The sequence below is a fragment of the Pleuronectes platessa genome, chromosome 5 (assembly GCF_947347685.1).
Source record: "Pleuronectes platessa chromosome 5, fPlePla1.1, whole genome shotgun sequence".
Classification (NCBI taxonomy): Eukaryota; Metazoa; Chordata; class Actinopteri; order Pleuronectiformes; family Pleuronectidae; genus Pleuronectes; species Pleuronectes platessa.
This window is the reverse complement of record NC_070630.1, coordinates 21,256,289-21,279,507: the sequence shown is the minus strand read 5'-3', so window position 1 is coordinate 21,279,507 and position 23,219 is coordinate 21,256,289. Positions and strand designations below refer to the sequence as shown.

The 23,219-nt window shown below is 43.1% G+C and overlaps 1 protein-coding gene across 1 annotated transcript; it reads left to right on the top strand.

The window, feature by feature from the left end:
* The first annotated feature begins 1,217 nt into the window (after positions 1-1,217).
* Positions 1,218-16,720, top strand: LOC128439963 (A disintegrin and metalloproteinase with thrombospondin motifs 15). Its single transcript, XM_053422504.1, has 8 exons — positions 1,218-2,420; positions 5,070-5,202; positions 7,875-8,042; positions 9,782-10,065; positions 10,144-10,321; positions 12,133-12,308; positions 12,979-13,154; positions 15,354-16,720. Exons 1-8 carry the CDS (start codon positions 1,473-1,475, stop codon positions 16,129-16,131), a joined length of 2,841 nt encoding a protein of 946 aa, XP_053278479.1. The 5' UTR covers positions 1,218-1,472; the 3' UTR covers positions 16,132-16,720.
* The last annotated feature ends 6,499 nt before the right edge of the window (positions 16,721-23,219 follow it).

Here is a 23,219-nt window from a genome sequence, read left to right as displayed (position 1 = left end):
CTGGAAAATCTCCTCCCACTCGCAATTCAGGAGAAACTCGCGGACAAAACGGATCCAATGAGAATAGGTCGACACTCCCCCCTTCCGAAACAGCCTGACAACCGCGCTCCTATTATTAACCCAGCAGGCTGTGCATAGCTGGAAGTCCGCTACTCGACTTATTTCTGAGTTACACGCACAAACAGACCCACGCACACGCACACACACCGACGCACAAAAACACTGACACACACACACAAACACACTGGACGGTCTGCTTGATCCCCTCACAATAGAAATACACCGCTTGGCAGAAAGTGTGCGCTTGAACCCTGCGAAACGTATCATCCCACCAGTGCAGCTATAAGGACATTATTGTCTTCTCATGTCAAGATATGGATTCTTCGAACGTTATTGATCAGGGATCATCTGTTTTTCCTCCACGTGCTCTTTACCCCAAATGGTAGATTTGAGTTAGGTTTTAACGAAACGAGGAATTACGCAAATAAACTTGAAAAATTCAAACAAATAATACAATGTGTTTTTTTTTTTAAACCAACAATTGTAAAGCAGATTTGATGTTTTTGTAAATCAAGGGATAATTTTTCCAGGCTAAATTCTGACATTAGATACATTTCATTTAACTTTATTAAGAGCGTGTGCCAGAAGAAAGAGAATGGCAGTGTGGTACGGGAGATCAAATTTACCTGTGGGACGCAGTGTAATTCATTAACCGACAGATGGCGCCAGAGCATAACCCACCTGTTCACGCACACAGACGCGCTGATGCTCCACAGGATTTCAGGTGCCAACAGGTGTCGCTCTTTGCCTGGATTCAACTTCACATCTGTCCTCTTGGCTTCGTCCTCTGCATGAGCATACTAACCTGGTCGCTTGGATGTCAATGTTGAAGCGTTCAATTAATTTGGGTGCTTTTGATCAAATGTAGATGGTGTTTTTTGGGGACAAATATGCATACACAGGAAATGAGATGAGATATGTTACTTTATCAATATTACATTTGAAAGTTCCTGTTTGAGATGAATGGCAAACTGTCGAAAGCGCACAAACAGCGTGTGTGTATGAGTGTGTGTGTATGTGAGTGTGTGTGTGTGTGTGTGTGTGTGTGTGTGTGTGTGTGTGTGTGTGTGTGTGTCCGGGTTGTGGGAGGAGGGATGATGATGCTCCGGTTCCTGTCGCACATGCTCTACAGCAACAATAATATTTGGAGAGTTAAGTGGCTGCAGCACAAACCGAGACGCATGACCAGTGAGCTCTGTGTTGCGCACTCAGTCAGGTTTCAGACAGTGAGCACCGCAGCTCAGACAAGTCGGAGGTCAGAGTGGACCCGGTGCAGGATGGGGAGGAAGCTGAGGCGGCAGAGCAGCTGCTTAGTTTTATGAGGACGCTGTGCTCGTTGCGCACAACTTCTTACTGCACGCGAACGCACCGCAGCTGAATATACACTGTGGACTTTTTTCCGGGGAGCAGAGATGGCTACACTCATTCATTGTTTGATTGTTTTTATACATTTTCTCTTTTTTTTTAGACAAACATTTTGCATGGAGGTCGATTTCTTCACACCCGAGCGCGTGGATCTCCAAGACGATGAAAAGCATCTGCAGATGAAGGTTTTTCGATTAACTGCGTTCAAACAGGAATTTTACCTCAGACTCACACCGGATTCTAGTTTTCTGGCTCCGGGCACCGTGGCCCCTGAGAGTGGCCCTTTGGCACCTAACGCGTCTGAGGCAGCAGACCTCAGGGCATGTTTCTACTCCGGGGATGTCAACACAGACCCGGACTCATTTGCCGCTGTCAGCCTGTGCAAAGGTCTCCATGGAGGCTTCTCCTATAAGGGAATGGAGTATTTCATCAGTCGAAACGGGGCTGAAGACGCAGCAGTCGCGTCTGGATACAGAAACTATTTGGACAGGACGCATGTCATCCGCCGCCGGGGACGCACTGATGCGCACTCGGGCCACAACCTCACCAGCAGGTGTGGAGTTACACCTGATCCCAGCTTCACCGTCTCCCTGGAGAAGTACAAGCATGTGGCTGAACTAGATAATGATGACTTCACTGAAACTGTGTTGAAAACCTTAGGCAGGTCAAAAAGGTTCGCCTCCATCCCCAGGTTTGTGGAGGTGCTGGTGGTGGCAGATGAATCGATGGCTACATTTCACGGGGATGACCTGAAGCATTATCTCCTGACCCTGATGTCAGTAGCAGCCAGGCTCTACAAACACCCCAGCATCTTCAACTCCATCAATATAGTGGTGGTGGGCTTCATGGTGATAAGTGAGGCCAACAAGGGACCGAAGGTTTCCAGTAACGCAGCCCTGACTCTGCGCAACTTCTGCTCCTGGCAGAAGAAGTTGAATAAACACAACGACAAGCACCCTGACTACTGGGACACTGCCATACTGTTCACCAAACAGGTAAGCAGGTGTGTGTGTGTGTGTGTGTTTGTGTGTGTGTGTGTTTGTGTGTTCACATATATGAAATAGACATGTGTCACGTGTATACACGTGTGTGTATGGGTATGTTATGAGACAAGGGGGCACAAGGGGCATGGACAGACAGACATAACATAACAGACAGGAAATTGCCACCCCCTACCCACAAATTAACTTCTGGTTCATTTGATTACAACATATCATTGATGTCATTGTGTTTGTCATTGTGTGCGTCTGTGTGGCTTTCCATGCTGTTATGGTCATTCAGTGTCCCTTTAATCATTTTTCATTGCAGGTCTTTGTAGCCATGTTGCATCTCTTGATCACAGTTTTGTGACATTCCAACAAATCATTAATTTTCCTTCTTACAGAGACCCAGGTCCAGTGGCCCGCTAACCCTTTGGGCCCTTTCACATTGTGTGCCTGCAATACCCATTGAGTAATCCATCCTCGAACTGTGTGTTGTCTGCACAGCTGCGCAATGCACATCATGTAGTCCTGTGTTAGCTGCTTCAGCGAGTCACTGGAAAAGATCAACTGAGTTTCCAAGAACTCACCCCTGTGTGCTCCTACAGAATAAGAGCTGGGTCATTATCTGCCTACATGAGGTGCCGTCATAAAGATCAGAGCAGTTCATAAAACTCCAGTTTGAATCCAAATCACTGCTCCATTCAAGCTGATGAAAAGTGACACCATCTAAAGCCTTCAGAACAGTCACAACTGTTAAGATAACCACATGTGAGCACCACAACTGTGACCACTTACCTATATATCTTTCTGCATCACTAATTTCTTTGTGTCTCTCCTCTTGTGATGTCTGGTTGTTGCCATCTGCTTTTAATCAGGTCCAGCAGTCTGATACACGACCTCTCTGCCTCACGGCAGAGCAACATGTAAAACTCATCGAGGTCAAAACATCCCAGCACTGGGAAAGATCACTTATTTACACCGAGTGTCGGGCCAGTGTTGTTGTCCTTATAGGGCACAATGAGCACAGCTGCTTCGTTGGAAAAAACCTTGTCATAGGTTATGGAGAGCAAGTGATGTGGAGTACACGTGCCTGGCAGAAAGTGCTTCTGGCATCCTTAGGCCTCAGTGTAACACTTAGTCAACACGTCCACCACTGTTTGTCTAGATTCCTATGTTCACTGCAAAAGTTCAGAAAAGACTTCTTGATCGACTGTAATCCCAGAGCAGAGAGATCCAAGCAGGAGTCAAATAAGTGTTAAAGATCCAGGAAAAGATCTAGCACTTGTATGAAAACCACTGAATCATGGGCAATATTCTAGTGTTCTATTCTGCACTTGCCCAGAGGCATGTTAGTCTTAAAATGAGGTGTGTTCAGGTGCATTGTGGGCTCATTGCTAACTCGAGGCAGCAGAGATTGATCGTACAATTGCCCAATGAAAACCCGGTCTGAGATCAGTGGTGCAGGCTTTCACTGCAATTTTTAAGGCACATTATGATTTAAATATAAAATAACATGCACTTATATACACTTATTACACTTATTATGCACAACTGGCACTATGACCTTCATTGAACTGAAGATGACACCTCCTTAATGCTTGTGAGGCTGTGTGCGTGTAAAGCTTTGAGCTAAAAGCTGACAGCAGAATGCAACACATGAAGATGAGCAGTTATTATGTTTACACATGTTCACCATGTTCACTAAAATGCCAATATTAGTAAATAAACTACAAATGAGGTTGAAGGGAATGTCATAAACTAAAGTAATGGACCAATCAAAATGTTGACCCGATGATGGTGCTGAATGAAAATCTAAGTGAGCAACAAAGTTATTACAGTTCTTCCTGAATATCATGAGAATCCAAACATATCTGAGCCATTTGAATCAAAACCACAAACTTCAACTTCATGATGGCTGTAGAGGAAAAGTAAAGAGATCACAAAGTCATTTGGATTCATCATCTATGGACCATGAATGTAAAATCAATAAATGCATTTACATAGAGCTTTTCTATTCTTGATGGCCATTTTTAGCACTTTGCAGTACAGTTTTGTCATTCACCCACATGTCTTCAAATCTTCACGACCAAGGATATTTAGGTTTACGGGATAGGGGAGGATGGGATCGAACCATCAACCTGTTGGTTAGTGGATGGCCCGCTCCACCTCCTGAGCCACAGCTGCATGCACAGGATGTTCCAAATGATGTTGTTGAGATATTTCAGTCTGGATCAAAATGATGGAGCGACCAGGGATGTCAAGGATACAAGAGGAAACAGTGACTCGTAAAAAGTAAAAGGCTGTAGCGGAGCTGACATGGTTGTCCTTCACCCTGGGGTGTGAGCTGCAGGTGGGACTCATCTAGTCCTCCCAAACTATCTCCTTACCTCTTACCTAAACACCGAGGGGAAATCTCTAATGGGCTATCTCCCCTGACTCCCCGCCTCAATATATTTTAAGAAGCGAGCAGCAATAAGCAAACCACGGTCCCATGTGCTTTGTATTAGTGCCGTTTACGCTCTGCTCACTCTGTAACTCTCAGCTCAACCACACGAAACATGTTCAGAACATGGCTCGAGTCCTATCTGATTTTTCTAAGTTTCCTCTGGGAAAAAAAGAGAAAAGTCCTTTCACATTTAACCCTCACGTCTCTGTCCCCAGGATCTCTGTGGAGCCACAACCTGCGACACACTGGGGATGGCTGACGTCGGGACCATGTGTGACCCGAAGAGGAGCTGCTCTGTCATCGAGGATGACGGCCTGCCCTCGGCTTTCACCGCTGCCCACGAACTAGGTTAGAGACCTGCTGATTGTCAGTGTAGTTTGGATGAAGTGTAACTGATTAGGAGGGAACTGCACTTCCTGCGCATTTGAGATTTATGCTAATTCACAGTTGAATTGCAGCAGGCCTCAGAAGGTGATATGCTTGAGGCAAGTGGTTCTTAGACTTAATCTGGAACATGGTCCCCTTCGGAAGGAGAAAAGAGCTTGTGCCCCCACTCCAAAAAAAATTCTAAAACACAGGGAAGGCAACTGAATAAAAGTCTAACATTAGTGAAATAAATTGTATGAATATCATTTATTTTCCGAAATACACTCACTCCATGTACCCCCCTCCCAAGATTCCAAATGTTTTCAAACTAAAACAATCCCTCTCCACATGAGCGCGCTGTCTCAGTTTTAATCATAATTCATAACAGACCTTAAACCACATAATAACATGACCACTCACCTACACTGGGTAGTTTGGGCTGGAGTAAACAGGAAGCATTCGGTTTATAGTTCCAGAATTGTCCCAGACTGCTCGAATAATAGATTGTCTCTTCCACGTAAGCGGTTATATTATTGTAAAAAGCTGACTTTAACTTCACAACAGCTGTTAGCATAGACAACAGGGTCAGCAGCTCTTGTAATAGATTATATTAATGATGTGTTCTACACTGTTAGTTGAGGCCACTTAGTTTTATCTGGGCCTGACCTAATAAGCTTAATCTACGTTTTTACTGAAAAGACCCAATCAGCAAGCAGTTGTGAGTGTCTAAGTCATTGTTTCTAAACATCTCAGTCTCTGCCCGTCTCGACTAAAATACACGCACACACACACACACACACACACACACACACACACACACACACACACACACACACACACACACACACACACCAGTCTCCACAGTGGCTCAGTGCCCGTCTCAGGGGTGGCCACATCACAGATTGAGAACCACTGGCTTTAGGGCAATAGCTCCATACAACCTTAACTTAAACTGTCAAAGGAATTCTGCAGTCCAGTTTGACAGACGCATGTGCACGTAATCAGTGTGTAAACTGGCCTGCCTGGAAACCTCTGCAACTTTCATCACGATCTACATGTTCTCAGACCAGTCCCAGAGCACTGCAGGGTTATTAGTCCCACCAGCTAGTTCATTACTTTGACCTGATGTTCGTTTGTGAAGGGGTCTCTAAATGGGTGGGCACACTCGGAATGAGCGTCTGGGTCTCAAAGGCTAAGGTTTAGATCGGTGCATGTTCCACATACCAGCTGCACAACGTAACTCTGCACACTGGCAGCTGCAAACAGCAAGAGAGAGATATGTTTTGGAAAAAATCTTAAAAATTGAAAACACTTCGGGTCCTATCCTCACATGGTCACATAAACTCACAAAAGTACACCCCAGCTGTAATTCTCTGGCAGAAGAAGAAAAGGCCAATTTAAAAATGAAATTACACCGAAACTGTGTCAACTTTTCTCTGGACTTAGCTCTGACATTTTTTTGATGGAAAAGGCGCTGATTTCTGTTTGTTGCTTTAAAACATTTGCATATTTGCTTTATCTCCAAGGCTGAGGTGGGTTTGACTCCATGTCTTGTGTTTAGGAAGGAGTTGGGGCCAGGACTTGTTCGCTGAGCTGGGACTTTGAGGGGAAGCAGATATAGCCTGTAGTTTCCAATGTTTATCAAATACACTTGCACTTTTAAAGCTGATTGTTTATACATTCTATCTATCTTGCTAAACCAGTACAGAAAGAGAAGTGTTTGTTGGTTTCAGGGAAAATTTTATGACAAACAAAAAAAGTGATATAACTACACAACTAGTGTTTTTCCTCAGTCAGTTAAACTAACGCTTTGTTCTTTGCCCCACAGACATGAGATATGAGACCTGTTCTCTCATCTCACTCTTACCATTACATAAAATTCTGAACTATTATTTTGAATGCCTGTGCCTAGTTTTCTTGCTTATTAATTAGCTACAATTACCAACTTTTGATTGACATATTTATATGTGCAACATGGTAAAATGAAAAAGGAACTAAAGTTGAACACCGCTAATCCTTCCTCCTGTACTTTTTGATGCAGTTTAATGGATAGTATTAAATCAGCTGTAGTTTACTCAATGCTTACGCTATAAGGCCAATCCTATTAATAATACAATTGGCAGTTCCGTTCTCATTTTCAACAATCAGTGGTTGATGGGGCTGTAAAAGAAGCAGGACTCATGCCTGAGACCATATGCACAAGTAACTCCTGAGGCCCCAAGGGAGGCATTGATTTACACTGACCACGAATATGTTAAATAATGACACAATTTGCCTCCGGAACGGTCCTGGTCCATGATTAAATAAGCTGAAACCACAGTTTAGGATTGTTCTCTTTTTCTTTTGGAAAGAACTGCATGTTCGTATTTAGGGAATGAAACAATTTTCTCAGGGAACTGAATTCCCCTGTCAGACCAGATTTAGAGCATGGACATGTGCCACGCATTCCTGTCTGCTGTGATATCAGCTCCAATTCAGTCCAAGTTGACTTCACTTTTATACATCTCATACATATGTGTTCGTGCAGAAACTTCACTGTAACCACCCAGTAACTGAACCAACTGCATATCAGGGTATGACATTGAATCCAACTACTTGAGTCCCACAACGGTGTGACCATCTGTCTCTGTTCCCACCCCACCCTCTCTCCACAGGCCACGTCTTCAACATGCCCCACGACAATGTGAAGGCATGTGAGGAGGTGTTCGGGAAACTAAAGGACAACCACATGATGTCTCCCACGCTGATTCAGATTGACAGGAGCCGACCCTGGTCTGTTTGCAGCGCAGCCATCATTACCGAGTTCCTGGACAGAGGTCATGGTTAGTAAACACTTCCTGTGTGTGTCTCTGGACTGAGATGGACTCGGTAATTCTGTCCAGGCTGTGAGCTGTCAGCTGGTAGTGATCTAACCCGCAAAAAAACAGACATTGGCTCGCTTTTGTCACAGTTATACTCATCATCCTGGTAGTATGACCGAAGGCCAGAAATATTTCTTCTTTTCATTAATATGTCTCTATGGATAAATGAGGCTTCACAGCGAGTGGCTCGTTCAAAGCTGTGCAGCCAGTAACATCCAGTCAGATTCACTCAGGTGTACGTTGCAGACTTTACAGGCTGACATGTCCCCACTGTTACTCTGACAAACACACTCATGCCCACCAGCTTTAATAAGGAGCAAATTATCACGGTTTGCTGTACATCTGGTGTGCCGACCACAACCTTTGTGCTTAGCCTGTTGTCAATCAGCCTTGAAGTTGCTTCAAGCCTCAAGGTCAACGTTGCTTCATTTGAATAAACAGGCGACCAACGCTCTGTGGCAGTCATTGAGGGCAGGGCAGTGTGCCTTCAGTCTGTGGACCCCGAGTCTACTTTTATTTATTGGGGGTCTGCAGATTTTGTCGATTGCTTACCAGACCTCTGAAAGAGCCGACACGCAAGGCATGACAAAATACAAAGAGTCAAGTGAATAAGTAAAACATATATGAATCTCACATGTGAACAGAAATAAATCAAATTCGGTTGTTTTATGAAAAATATTGACTCTAAAATCTTTTAACTACACTCTGCATCATAGACTATATATAAAAAGCTCTGACCACACTTCAAATGTTCACTATGAAGTTCAAATGTGGGAGGATGAAACCTTATATAAGCAAAGAATCCACAGAAATATCATAATATCCAAATAAGTCAAAACAATGAAAGGACATTTTAAAAGTGTTCTTAAAGCAGCATTTTTTTATTCAAGTGATGGATCAGAGGATGCCTCTTTGAGCAACCCATCCACAGAGAATTATCATCGGGCAGTTTTTGTGTCTTTTTTCTCATTATACTGGTTTTCTGTTTCTGTTCGAGATATCAATCACATGAGGAGGATTTGTTGACATCTGAGGGCCGCAACTAAAGACTCAAGTCCATATTCCTCAAATTATCAGTTCTTTATATGTTTCCTCACTCAAACATGACATCACATCACACTATCACATTATATTGTGAAAGGTTTCATTTTGAACCACGATTAATATTGCGTTGTTATAACAGACATGGTTCCTATCTATGATGTGTTTATGTTGCAATAACTTAAAAATACATTGTTGTAAGAATAATCCTTTCATGTTATAATGTGTATCTGATGTGTTTTGCCTTTTCTGCCAGGAAAGCAATACATGTGCGGTGTAGCTTCAGATGAGAAAGATTTTTGTCTGTAATATGAATTGGCATAAGAAAGAATGGGTTTGGTCGATGCACTGTTTTTCTGAGGGAAGTATCTGGCTCTTACGCTAACTTTGTGTGACTGCTAACAGGTATCAGTGGGTTTATTCGATCTGAAAACATCTGCCTGTTGCTGCTGGAAACAAGTCAAAGTCAAAACAGAAATATTTCCAATGTTTAAAAGGCTGACCAGCAGCATCCAAACGGCTCAATAAACTCTGCTCGTTGAATAGATATTTGAACAATTCCACATGTTTAGTCATGAAGTCACTGGATATCAATATCCATATGAGTCAGTGCATTGTGCAGTGGGACTGAGAGCAGTGCTGTGGGTCTGTTTCTTTAGGCGACTGTCTGCTGGACCAGCCTCAGAGGCAGCTGTCTCTCCCGGACAACCTGCCTGGCTCCAGCTACAGCCTGCACCGCCAGTGTGAGCTCGCCTTCGGTCCCGCCTCCAAACCCTGCCCATACATGCAGCCCTGCTCCAAACTGTGGTGCACTGGGAAGGCCAGAGGACAGCTGGTCTGTCAAACCCGACACTTTCCCTGGGCGGATGGGACCAGCTGTGGCACCGGCAAGGTCTGCTTCAGAGGAGTCTGCGCTGATAAGAATGCCACCATGCAAACCAAGGTGAGTGTTGGAAGATCAGTTGCCATCGGTGTTTAATGGAAAACAACTGACATACGGCCTCTTTTCGTTTGGTCGCAGGTGGATGGCCGGTGGGGCAAATGGGGGGCATTTGGAGATTGTTCCCGCAGTTGTGGTGGAGGAGTTCAGCTCGCCAACAGGGAGTGTAACAACCCCGTCCCTGAGAATGGAGGCAAATACTGCTACGGCCTTCGCATCAAATATCGCTCCTGTAATCTCAACCCTTGCTCTGAAACAGGTACGCTACCCTCTGCTCACACAGGGAGACACAGAGAGAGCTCTGATTGAACATTCACTAAAACTCTACCCCACAGGCACAGTTCCACAACTTCATGACATTAGTTAATTTAATTACATACCTCAGATCCATAGAGACGTCAGTGTATTTGTTCTCTAAGTTAAAGGTACAGTGTGTAGAATTGAATGATATCTAGTGGTGAAGGTGCATGCTGGATACCCCTCAACTCCCCCTCCCCCTTCCAAACATGAAAGAGAACCTGTGGTAGCCTTCAGTTATAAAAACTCAAAAAGGGGTTTTGTTTGTCCAGACTGGGCTACTGTAAAAACCTGGCAGCCTCTGTAGATTTTTAAGATAAAGTATTGAATCTAAAGATCCTATTCTATGGTAAAAGAAAACAATAATTTGTACAATGGAGATGAAACACCCGAGTGAAAACATCACTGGGATTATTTCACCTACTTCTTACACACTGAACCTTTAAGCTTAGTTTTGTCAATTTAATGGAAACCTATAGAGCAGCACATTCTGCTCTCTACATAAGAGAGCCTGCATATCGTTACTTAGGTTTTTTCTTTAGTAGAATTACACAAAAAGTACTGAACCAATTTGCACCAATTTGCTGGCCACTTGTTGAAGGGATGAGGCGTGAGTCAACCCACAACATTTTAGGGCTGACCCGGTTGATGGGACAGAGCCCGTATTTTTTTAATCTCTTTACTCAGAACTTTGAAAGTACTACGTAAATCTGAATAAAGGGAAAAATGTATCACTATCACATTATAATTTTTATGTTTTAATAGGACACATTTCTTCTTATAAAAATAAATAATAGCTGATAAATATGGAGATATTACACGAACAGACTTTTAAGTTCCACTTCAGAGAAGTCTAGTTGTCATGTTCACATTTTGGACCATTTGCTCTCCAAAAAGCTTTTGATGGTCTTGATGGTCCATGGACATGTACCCCACTTGGAATATGCATACACTAAAAAGGATTTGAAAATGCATGGGGCTGTGCTGTAGGAAAGAGTTTTCATTGCTAATCTCAAAGGAGCCTTGTGTATCCATCAATGAGAAATTCCCTTACGTTTTCAAGCCCATATGTTCAGTATGTCCGGACGTATGGACGCCCAATTCTTGTGATCACGAAATCTCCAGAACGCCTTAAAAGGAATGTCTTCAAATGTGGTACAACTATTCATTTGGACTCATGGAGTTCATGCTTAGAATCTGGTGGTCAAGGTTCAAAGGTCAAGGTCACTGTGTTCTCACAAATCAAGAGTTTTGTCTTGTGAATGTGATATCTCAGGAATGTCTCAAGACAATTTTCTCCACTTTGGCAAATACATTCACCTGGACTCACATAGGTAAATGTTTCGATTTTACTGGTCAAAGATCAAAAGGCCAAGGTCACGTGGCCTCTCAATATTTGCTTTTGGCCTCTTGAATGCAAAACCTCAAGAAAACTTTGAGGGAAAACTTTTGATTGTCACCCGGACTCAGAGACAAAGTGATTTTATTTCACTGATATCACTGGTTATTTCTAGTTATGTTTTATTTTTATTTACTAAGTACATGTCAGTGGGTTCATCTGCTGCAACATAAACATTTCCCAATGTGGGATCAGTAAAGAACATTTACCTATCTACACCATCTCTGTATGTAAAGTTGTCACTGTAAAATGTTTAATGTGCTATATGTGCAAGAACAGAGAACATGAGTGATGCAGTACTCTATCCCACCCGGGGCAGTTAACAGTGCGGCAGTAGCTGTCAATCAACTCAAAGCTTGTTTTTCTCTCTCCAGGTAAGAGTTTCAGGGAGGAGCAATGTGAGGCGTTCAACGGCCTAAACCTGAACACCAACAGACTGGGTTCCTCTGTGGTGTGGGTTCCCAAATATTCCGGCATCTCTCCCAAGGACAAATGCAAGCTCATCTGCCGTGCTAACGGGACTGGGTACTTCTATGTCCTTGCTCCTAAGGTGTGTATAATAATTTTTTTTCACTGAAACATTCCTCATACCAAATTCTTTCAATCCACACCCACTTTTCTACTCACTGAAAAAATGTCCTAATACTCAGATCTGTCTAAAAGCCTGAGACAGGACGCTGGAAAATGATCTTAATCTTCTGAGCTGCAGTTGTGCTTCCTAATGAAATCTGGACTTTTTGTCCTTGAACACCTCGTCACAAGTCAGAACCTCATGGGTGGTGAAGTTGAAACATTTATTGAGCGGCTCCATGCTCACAGAGGTTTCCTGGTTTGGTGTTTACAGTAACTGTCGGCCTGGTGTGACTTGGCCCTCATCCACAGTGCAAGAAGAAACAGCCCAATCTGTCCGCTGCACAATGAGTGGAGATGTGTTAGTGGCAGTAGTGGTGAGAGAGGGCTACATGCAGGGATTGTATCGCTTCACAGCTGTGGCTGGACAGCATGAAAACACGCTTGTAGCAGCAACACAAGTCCACATCTCGCTTTCACTCTAGCACACTGTAACTCTCTCTGGTTCATTATTTTAATTTATTTATATGGGTTCAAGTGTTTGTCAATATGTGAGCAAATCTTCAGCCTTGTTCTCGCTGTCCTACTCATATATTACCCAACGACCTGAGCCCAGGATGACGTACCTTTTACATCCTCAAACCCTGCAGGTGGTGGATGGGACGCCTTGCTCTCCCGACACCTCGGCTGTATGTGTTCAGGGAAAATGCATCAAGGCCGGCTGCGATGGCAAGCTGGACTCTAACAAGAAGTCTGACAAGTGTGGCGTGTGTGGCGGGGACAATAAGGCCTGTAAGAAAGTCTCCGGACTGTTCACCAAACCTGTGTAAGTAGAGAGTCGACACACTGTACCACTCTTTTTGGGTCATATCTGAAGTGGTGGGATAGTTCAAGGTCAACTTTATTTTATGACCATGCTTTTTTAGTCAAGTACCAACGTAATGGCAAGACTGAACACATACGTAGTAATCAGAAAAGGAAACCCATAGTCCTCCCAGAGTCTCAAAAGTAACTTAACTGTTTGTTTTTATCTGAATTTATGAATAAATATCTTAAGATGATAAGATTTTCATCTAAGTTACTTTATGGAAAATCTATTTAAACCCCAAACGCATACATCTTTGTGTTTTTCTTGTTTACCCACCTTTATGCTGACTTTGTTGAATTGTGAATTTGTAATATATCTTCAGTGGTAATAGAATAGACAATGTGGCTGAGTGCCACATTTTATGATAACGGGGTTGACCAAGGTTTTAAACCAGGGAGCATCAGTCAATGGCCTCCAGACAGGAGACAGACCAGAGGAGAGGCATGCAGCACTGCTCTGTTGTCTTGGCAAATGGGCCGTGTCTAAGAAAGTTGAGGAATTACATAAAAGAATGCATGCATATCTACAGAGAGCTGACTCTGGATAGAGGTCTGGAGATCAGCAGGAGTGGATTCTGCACTTGGATCCACACTATTAGGATACTTAGTATGCTTTATGCTCTTTTGGGAATCTCCTGACAGAATTGATAAATTCACTGAAGTGGTTTGTTGCTATGTCTCCACTCTTATCCCCACTAAGAAAGATACTTTGGATATCTAAAGATCTTCTTGCACAATAAAATAGGAAAGTCTAAGGAAGAGAAATAGATACAGTGAAGGAAATAAAAAACAAATACAAATGACACAAGATGTAAATAACTCACCGTGAATAGATTTAGGTCAGACATCTTGGGGACAAGTCACATGTTTTTACACAATCAATAACATGAGACTAATGACTTGAAAGCAATGATTTTGAAAAGTGTACAGGAAAAGACGGGGTCTCGTTGACACAGTGTGAACGAGGGCTCTTCTAGCAAATCATAAAAGGAATTGTTGGTCCGGATATCATCAGCAGCTGGGTATTAAAATTAAATTCATGTGCAGATCAGATGCATCTTTTTCTTTTTTCAAGTTTCATGTTGCAAGTTATGAAAACAACAAATGTTCCAGTGCTTGGGATCAGCATCTGTTACCTGTTGCCCTAAATTCCATAGTCATGAAATGTTTTGAAGAAAGAAAAAAATTTCGAAAAATATAAACATGATGCCTCTGTCCTATTCCTGATTCACATGATCATTTTCATCATTTTGCTTAAGACTCTACCTGCCCAGACTCAACAGTCTTGTCAAAGTGTTTTAACAGCTATAACCAGCATCTGCTTAGGAGGGATGAAGGATTTCATTGTCCTCCAGATTCTCCTTCACCCAGGGAGTTTGAGTTGTTTCCATGTGGTCAGTGCTTAAGGCTTCCACTTGTAAGAACTAAAAAGGTACAATTTTGTGATTTGTGTTGTGGCTGTAGGCTTGTCAAACGCTTGCCACCATTTTTTTTTTAACTGGACGTGAAGTGTTTCGGTCAGGGTCAGCCAAAGTCAAAGAGCTTTATTTCCAAAATATAACTTCTGTATTTAACACTTATACCGGCACAGTCTAATGAGCTGCTTAAATCATGAGGGGGGTCGGGGGGGGGGGGGTCGGGGGGGGGGGGGGGGGGGGGGGTCACTTTTGAAGTACAGCTTTTGTGCTTAAATTCAGGTTGATCATATTAAAGAGAAGCTGCTATATCACAGATGTTTGGCTTTGGAGCTTTGCAGATCCTTTACGTAGGGCACACCAAAACCTATATAACACATTAAAGGTAAACAAAACTGAATAAGCATCATATATCTCCTGTAGAGATGTTGGCTGATGGTTCATGAATACAAAAAATAGAATCAGTTTGTGAAATATTGTTAGAGTTACTGCTGATAAAACTAGTGAAACAGTCACTTTGAATAGAGTTTACTCGTTTCAGCCAGCCTATTCTCTTTGTGCAAAGATAGGCTTGTGTCAATGTTTCCACTACAAGCATAGAAAACAAATCTTACTCTGGGGAAGGGGGGAAACAAGTAGCGACTTGCTGCACTCTACTTTATTCTAGAATTTAAATTAAATTACATCATCACCAATGAAAAATAGAATAATTAATATTTCACATCTCCACTCTTCTTTTCCAGTAATGGCTACAACTTTGTGGTGGTGCTGCCAGTGGGAGCCTCCAACATTGACATCCGTCAGCGCGGCTATCGAGGAATGGTCAGCGATGAAAACTACCTAGCAGTAAAGAATCAGCATGGCACGTACCTCCTGAATGGCAACTACGTGGTGTCAGCGGTGGAGCGCGACCTGCTGGTGAAGGGCAGCCTGCTGCGCTACAGCGGCACCTCCACATCTATAGAGCTTCTGCGGGCCACCAGGCCCTTGCAGGAGCCCCTGACTGTGGAGGTTCTCTCTGTGGGGAAGATGACTCCACCCAGGGTGCGCTACTCTTTCCACGTCTCCAAGGAGAGCAAGGAGGAAAAAACCCTGAAGAAGGAGGAGAGAAGCCACAAAACACATAACAGCGTCCTGATGGACAGCAACAAAGTAGAAGTTAAGAAGCAAGCGATGGGTAAGAGGCCAGTCAGTCACTGGGTGACAGGAAATTGGGATATATGCACAGTGACCTGTGGCAGCGGTTTTCAGAAGAGGCTGGTGCAGTGCCAGAGTGTGGAGGGGCGTCCTGCAGTGGACTGTGACAGCACTGACAGGCCTGTAGCTGTGAGACCATGTGGGGATCCGTGCCCCATGTGGGATGTAGGTACCTGGTCCCACTGCTCAAAGTCCTGTGGAAGGGGCTTTAAAAGGCGGCCGGTGCACTGCATAAACGAGAATGGTATGAATCTACCCAGGGACCACTGCTCTGGACGGAGGAAACCTCAGGAACTGGATCTCTGCAACCTAAAGCCATGTTAGAGCAGAGCAGGCACAGTCCATGGATTGAATTTTGGAAGTCAAACTGATGAATCTTGTCCCAAATCAGCATGACAATGATTGGGTGGCTGTGTTGGGTACAAATCCTCTCAACTTCAGTCTAACTGTGTCTGCAGGGGTGTCTGCTCTACAGTAGAAGACAGGGAGCGCAATGTCCTCCTGCTCCTGTTTGAAGACACAGATCTGTTTACATAAAAATAGAGGGAAAGCTGTCTTCTTGTAAAGTGAACTGTCAAACCAACTGTGGCAGGTTTGACTTTTGGTTAGTCTACCTCGACCTTAAACGATGACACAATGCCTGTGTAAACTGTATATAGACAGTAGCAGAGGATGCAGAGACAGTGATCATTCCATGCATAGGATGAGACAAGAATGGATGAAAGCTTGTGACACCCACACTGTGCTGTTATCAGAAGAAGGTATCGGTAAATGGACATTTCTTTCTCATTTCACTCATCACTGAAGTGATCTATATGTGAAACACAGTACTGTATCTGCCACAGTCCAGGCATAATTGGTCTGTGCTGTTCTTGCATCATTTTGTTAGTTCTTTGAATAGATGTCTTGATTTGGTTCCTCCATCAAAACTTATATCATTTGGAAATGAAACACGGTCAACATGATATCCTACGCACTTGAAACAGTCTCTTTCAATTGGATCAATATCAAAGAATCCCTGAATACTAACGACCAAATATCTAAAAACTTATTTTTTTTCCATAGGTAAATTTGTGTATACAGTGAATTTAGGCTGTTTGTATGGTGCAGACGTAATGTGTTTCTGTCCGTTGTGTGTAAAACAGACAAATGTTAAGTTGTGTGTTCTGTTGCCAAAGAGCTATAACCTTCCACAAAGCCTTAGCACTGTGAGAGACGCTTCTCTGCATGAGCCGCTCAGGAGCCGGGCTTCCTCAAAGAACCGTCGCTGTACATTTCTGTCGTCACCTGAAGATTACCTTCTGACTGTCCCAACCCTCAAACCCCCCTGGAGACTGAAGTCAGCTGTAAACATTTTTAAACACTTAACTGAACTAATCAATTAATCAGTCAACAGAGAAGGAACATGAAAGCAGGAACAAGCAAAAACTTTTCTGGTTCAACCTTCTTTCATTTAAAAGCTTTATTTTGGAGTCTTTGTTGAACAAATCAAGCAACATGAAGATGTCATGTTGGGGTCTAAAAAAAAAGTGGAATTTAAACGTTTTCACTACAATAATTCCAAACAGCAACTGACTATGATCATAATAATAATTATTATAATAGCAGCAGAATACAAGAGGGAAGAGGACAGGACATTAGTAACATTAAAACTGAATGAGGAAAAAGCAAATATGTGTAAAATCACTCTCACATTAAAGACAGGAAACGCATTAGCTATATCATATTTCAAAGCAAAGAGTTTTAGCTGTCCTGATGCTGAGCAGAGGGTTCCAAGAGATGAAAGAGCTGAAAAAGTTCCACTCTGGACATTTTACCACACCTGAAAAACAAAAGACCTTTAAGGATGAGCCAAAATATTATGACCACTCACAGATGAAACCAAGATCTTTGATAATCCCATAACAATGGTGCATGTCAGAGTCTGGAATACAGTATATCAGATGATAAATTAAAAGTTAGATCATATAGTCATTATGTTGCATGCAGGAGAAGTGGGCAAGTGTAAAGACCAGAGGGACTTAGACAAAGGCCAAATTGTTGAGGCCAGATGACTGGGTCAGAGTATTCTTCAAGGGTCCAGAGATCTGTGTCTGAACCCAACAAGACCTGAAAATGTAACTGAAACCGAACCGAACCAACAATTAGTTGAAAGCTGAGACTCTGGCCCATGAAAAGCAGAAAAATGTCCGTCCAAACTGGGCCAGGAGACACATACCTGATTGCCGCTGGTTGTCAGTTTGTGACTTACTAAACACTATGACTAAAACATCAAGAGGAAAGTGGTTGGTGACATGCCAACTTTCTGTAGTGAGATGCTAGGTGAAGCCCACAGTATATTCAAGTGGCAAAATGTTTATTCACCCCATGAAACACACAGCCGGTAAAACTACTGGCAAAATCTACAAAAGAGTACCACACAGCTATTGCTGCACTTTCCATCCTGGCATTACAGTCTGTTGTTTTAATGTGATTCTTCTCATTTGATTTCAACTCATCATCTTTCCAATTGTTGGAACTGAGTCAGAGCTGGAACCATAATGGCATCTTTGCCAAGGCCCAATTTATGAAAATGAAGTGACACTTCAATTGGCTGGATACAGATTTTTATTTGGATCTGCGTTTAATTACACACACTCATAAATATCAGTCTGCTAAACATGCCTGTTTGCTTTGGGCCAGATTAATGAATTATTTCTCCACGAATTCTGTCAAAATGAGAAAAAGCAAATATCCAATCTCACAATGTTAAGGAAATCCCTGGATCGGCCCCTTTGTCCAGATCAACACCAACATTTCATGGAAATCCATTCAGTAATTTTGACATAATCCCACTAATAAACCAAAAAACAACGGAGAGGGCTGAAGACATAACCTCCTTGGTGGAGGTGAATATTTGAAGCATACATTCCGAACAGAGAATAGATGAACAGTCTAAAATATATTTGGTAAAAGCTCATCAGACTTCACAGAATGTTGGGAGATAACGACTATTACTCAAAGGTGAAACTTGCCTCAACACGTCCCTCTACAGAAAACTCATTTTATTGTTAATTTTGTATATGTTTTGGTTCAGAGGGACAACTAAACAAACAAAAAGATGGTTTTGTACAGTTACTTCTTTTATTCACACCATGTACAGATAATGTTATCAGTTGTCTTCTGTATTGTATACTATGTATACATCCATCTAGCGGCATAAAATAAAATATATGGGATTATAACCATAAACTGAATCATGATTCATTATTACACAAAGGCATTACTACATTACAGATAAATGCTGTTTCTTGAATGTCTCCCTCTGCGCCTGCAGTATCTGTTGCATCAGATATGTGCTGAAACTGCTTCCTTCCATTACATGTAATGAGACAGTCTCGATATCGCAGCTCTCCTCCAACTGAAGCATGAGCAATGAAAATGCATTCATTCATCCACTTTGGTATTCTGTTGATTCAAGCTCTGTTGAACCAGCTGCACTGTAATAACACACCCAGCTTGGCCAGTGCCTGCCCAGTAAGCCTGACGCATTGTTGGATAGATGTCTTTCGAACTCAGACACCCTCACCCCAAGGATTTGATCCATGTGAGGGTTTAAAGCAGCGATGGGGAACGTCCGGCTCTATACGGCCTGTGAGACAGTTTGATCCAGCCCATGAGGCAATTCATTAATATGAAATAGTTCTCATGAGAGCAATGCATTTTTTCTTCAATAAAAGAGACTAACATTTAGTTATTAGTTTTTGTTGAGGTCAAAACAAAAGACATGTCATGTCATGAAAATAGCCAATTTCAGCAATATTACATATGCAAAGATGCAGCTAGTCTGGATGAGTTAAATTGAAAACTGCTTTTTGGTAAAATCAATGTTCTTCTGTTAAGTTTGTGACCAACAAGCAGCTTTTACCAGATATTCTGAAAGAGACAATGTTACACAAGCAAGATATATGGTCAGCAAGATGATGGCTAAGAAGCTTTCCTTTGTCCTGGTTGGTTCGTCGTCATTTATGCCTCGTCATTCGTGCTTGTCCTTCCTCTGAGTCATCTCCATCTCTCGTGAGTTCTTAGTGTTTTCCCCATTGTGTTTTATGTTTTTCAGTTTAGACTTTTGATATCCTATTCTATATGTTATTCCTGTTTAGTCGATTTTTGCCATTAAGTGACACTTTTTGTTGAAACATCTGCCTCTTGTCTTTGGTCCACCCGCTCCACACAAAACCTGACAGACCGAACCAACCAAGACATGGACCCAGCATACTTAGCCTTTTCTTTTGAGTCCATGATGGACATGCTGAGCACCTCAGGCACCCAGCACCAAGCAGTGCTTCTTGAAAGGATATCTTTACTACAGGCATGGATAGAGGACAAACACTGGGTCAGCCAGTTTGTCCTGCACCTTGTGGAGGTGCAGGACAAGCTCAAAGACTTCCTATTCTGTCCAGTTTTATCTACTAACCCATACCTTGGCACCCGTCTGGCTTTGGAGGACCAGCGCAGATTCTGCTGTGTTCCACACAGCAAAAACCCATCTCCTATACAGCCTGCTCACAAGCAACCACCTCCAGTCCTGGGGGTCTCGGCAGGCACAACTCCAGTTCCGGTGTCGGGGGTCCCGCCGATCGATCGCCTCTCGTGTTCCTGTCCCTCGCCAGAGGATCCCGGCTTGTGCCTCTCCAGCTCCTGCTCCGCGCCAGGGGGTCTCGCCTGGCGTCTCTCCAGTTGCTGGCACCTCTCCAGTTCCCCATTCCTGCCCCACATCTGGGGGTTAGGCCAACGCCCCTTCCTGTACCTGGACAGCTGCAGCAGCTCCTATCCTCTCCAGAGCCCCCTGCATCTGTTCCTGACCGGCCTCCGGGCTGTCTGCCTAAGGCCCGTGCGCTGACCCTGACCGGCATGCGGGCCGTCTGCCCGAGCCCCTGTGCTCCGTCCCAGTTTCCCTCCTCCGGACCGCCCTCCTCCCAAATGTCTCAGTTTCCAGTTTGAACCATCTGGAATCCGGCCCTTGACAGGGGAGGTTCTGTCATGGTTATGACTGTTTATTCTTGCCTATTTATAGAAGAGTCTTTTCAGTTTTGATTATGACCTCCTTGTGTTTCGTGTCTATCCCTGTGTTTATGTTTGTATTCGACCCTTACCTGTGTTTCATCTTGTCCCAATCCCTTTTCCCACTCTTCTTTCTTTCTTTATATATTCTCCCTGAGTTCTGTTTCGTGTTTTATTTTGTAGTTTCTGCTCCTTGTGTGTTTTCAATCTTGAATCTCTTTGTCCTGTTTCCCGCCCTTGTGATTGTCGGCACCAGTACTCATGTGTTCCATCTGTGCTCAATTGCCCCTGCCTTCCCTGTGTATACAAGTCTCTGTGCTTCCCTTTGTCCTTGTTTGTCCGCGTCATTTATGCCTTGTCATTCGTGCTTGTCATTCCTCTGCCTCATCTACATCTCTCGTGAGTGTCTAGTGTTCTTCGCAGTATTTTTTTCAGTTAAGACTTTTATTATCCTATTCTAGTTGTTGTTGTTTAGTAGATTTTTGCCGTTAGGACACTTTTTGTTGAAACATCAGCCTCTGCATCTTGGATCCACCTGCTCCACACAAAACCTAACAAAACAAACCAACCAAGACATGGACCCAGCAGAGATTCTTGAGGGGATATCTTTATTACAGGCATGCCTGAAGGACAAAACCTGGGTCAGCCATTTTGTCCGGCACCTTGTCGAGGTGCAGGACAAGCTCAAAGACTTCATATCCTATCCAGCTCCATCTACTAAGCCATACCTTGGCACCCGTCTGGCTTTTGGAGGACTATTGCAGCCTCCGTCAAGATGCTGCTGTGTGTTGCAGATGTCGGAGAGTGGGTGTTCCACACAGCAAAAACCCATCTCCTCTACAGCCTGCTCACAAGCACCAACCTGCAGTCTCGGCATGGCCGCAGATTTTCAGTTAGACTTTTGTTATCCTATTCTAGTGGTTTTTTCTGTTTAGTAGATTTTTGCCATTAAAAGGACACTTTGTTGAAACATCCACCTCTGCATCTTGGGTCCACCTGGTCCACACAAAACCTGACAATAATAGCCTTGTTACAGTAGCCTGGAATGACCTATGGGAGATGGGGACATGCAAAATCAGCGTCCTGCTACCTAACCTATAACATCTTCTTTCACCCAAAAATCTTCAGTAGTGGCTGAATGACGATTCATCCTAGCCGCTATGCCCAACTCACAATAGAGAGGGGATACAGGGAATGAGAGGGGGCATTCTCCACTGACCAGAGAGGTCGTTTTGAACAAGCACCCAGGTCTGATCTGCATCTGGTGGGTCAACCTTAGCAGGTGTCTAAAAGGCCTAAACAAGCTAAGGTACACATATATACCTAACATCCATAATGTTTGCTAACATCTGCTGGTGATCTCTAATATCTTTTGGCGGTTGGCAACTGCAGAAGACCTTTGGGACATGGGGGATATTCACCATCTTGTCCCATGTTCTATGATAATGATTGTTATGTAAACAAATTCCTGAAAATACCATATTCACAATGCATTGATTCTACTAGCCTGTGTTAGACAGACTTGCATACCGTTGATTTGGGGCATTTCTCTGAAATTGTTGACAATAAGAAAACAATACACCACCCTTGGATGCTTTGTCTTAGGGTCATCCTATCTTTAAATATCCACAACCCTTTATGGTTGTAAAAGATTACGATGTCATTTCCTGTTATGTTCATCAAAAACAAACAATCCTGATGCCCTGAATTCAATGAGATCGCTCATGAAAATCCTTAAATACAGAGCCTGGAACCCAGATGTGTTTTGCGCCCTTTTTATAGTTCTCTTAAATATGTAGTCCGTCAGTTGAGCCTGTAAAAGCAAGTTCCTGAAAACACAATTCCTTCACCATCAAAAAGCTGTCTTTTAAAGCCTCATTATCTAAAACGCACTTCTGAAGATGAGAACTGGACCTCTCCTTAAATGAGATGCAGCATATTTCAGTAAGTGGAATTGTGTGTGTGCTTCTCCAGCCACAGAAATTGAAGTTTTGAATATATAAGCAGTGACTCAGCAGTATTTTATCTTTTGTTTTGGTCTCCTCGAGGATCAGGACAGAGGGGCTGGGTTGGTAAATATGAGAATTTAGTGATGTCACGTCTTGTGACTCCTGGTTGTCGGGTGAAAGAGCAGACCTCACGTGATGGTGAAATGATTTGTAGGTAATCTCTGAGCCAGCTGGATGAGATGAAGTTACATGATGACATCTTGGGTGGACTGGTTAAACAAACACCTGTGAACTATGACTGTTCTAAAACCCACTCACAGGAGGGAATTCTAATCCATCGCACCTATGTGGTTTGATTAAGTTCAGACACTTAAATCTTTTCATTCAAAGTTAGTTACAAGATAAACTCGCAGGATAGGA

Coding starts and splice junctions, on each gene's coding strand:
- LOC128439963 (XM_053422504.1), top strand. CDS start 1,473: ATGGCTACACTCATTCATTGTTTGATTGTTTTTATACATTTTCTCTTT. Junction 5,203..7,874: donor CACCGCTGCCCACGAACTAG/GTTAGAGACCTG, acceptor CTCTCTCCACAG/GCCACGTCTTCAACATGCCC. Junction 8,043..9,781: donor GTTCCTGGACAGAGGTCATG/GTTAGTAAACAC, acceptor CTGTTTCTTTAG/GCGACTGTCTGCTGGACCAG.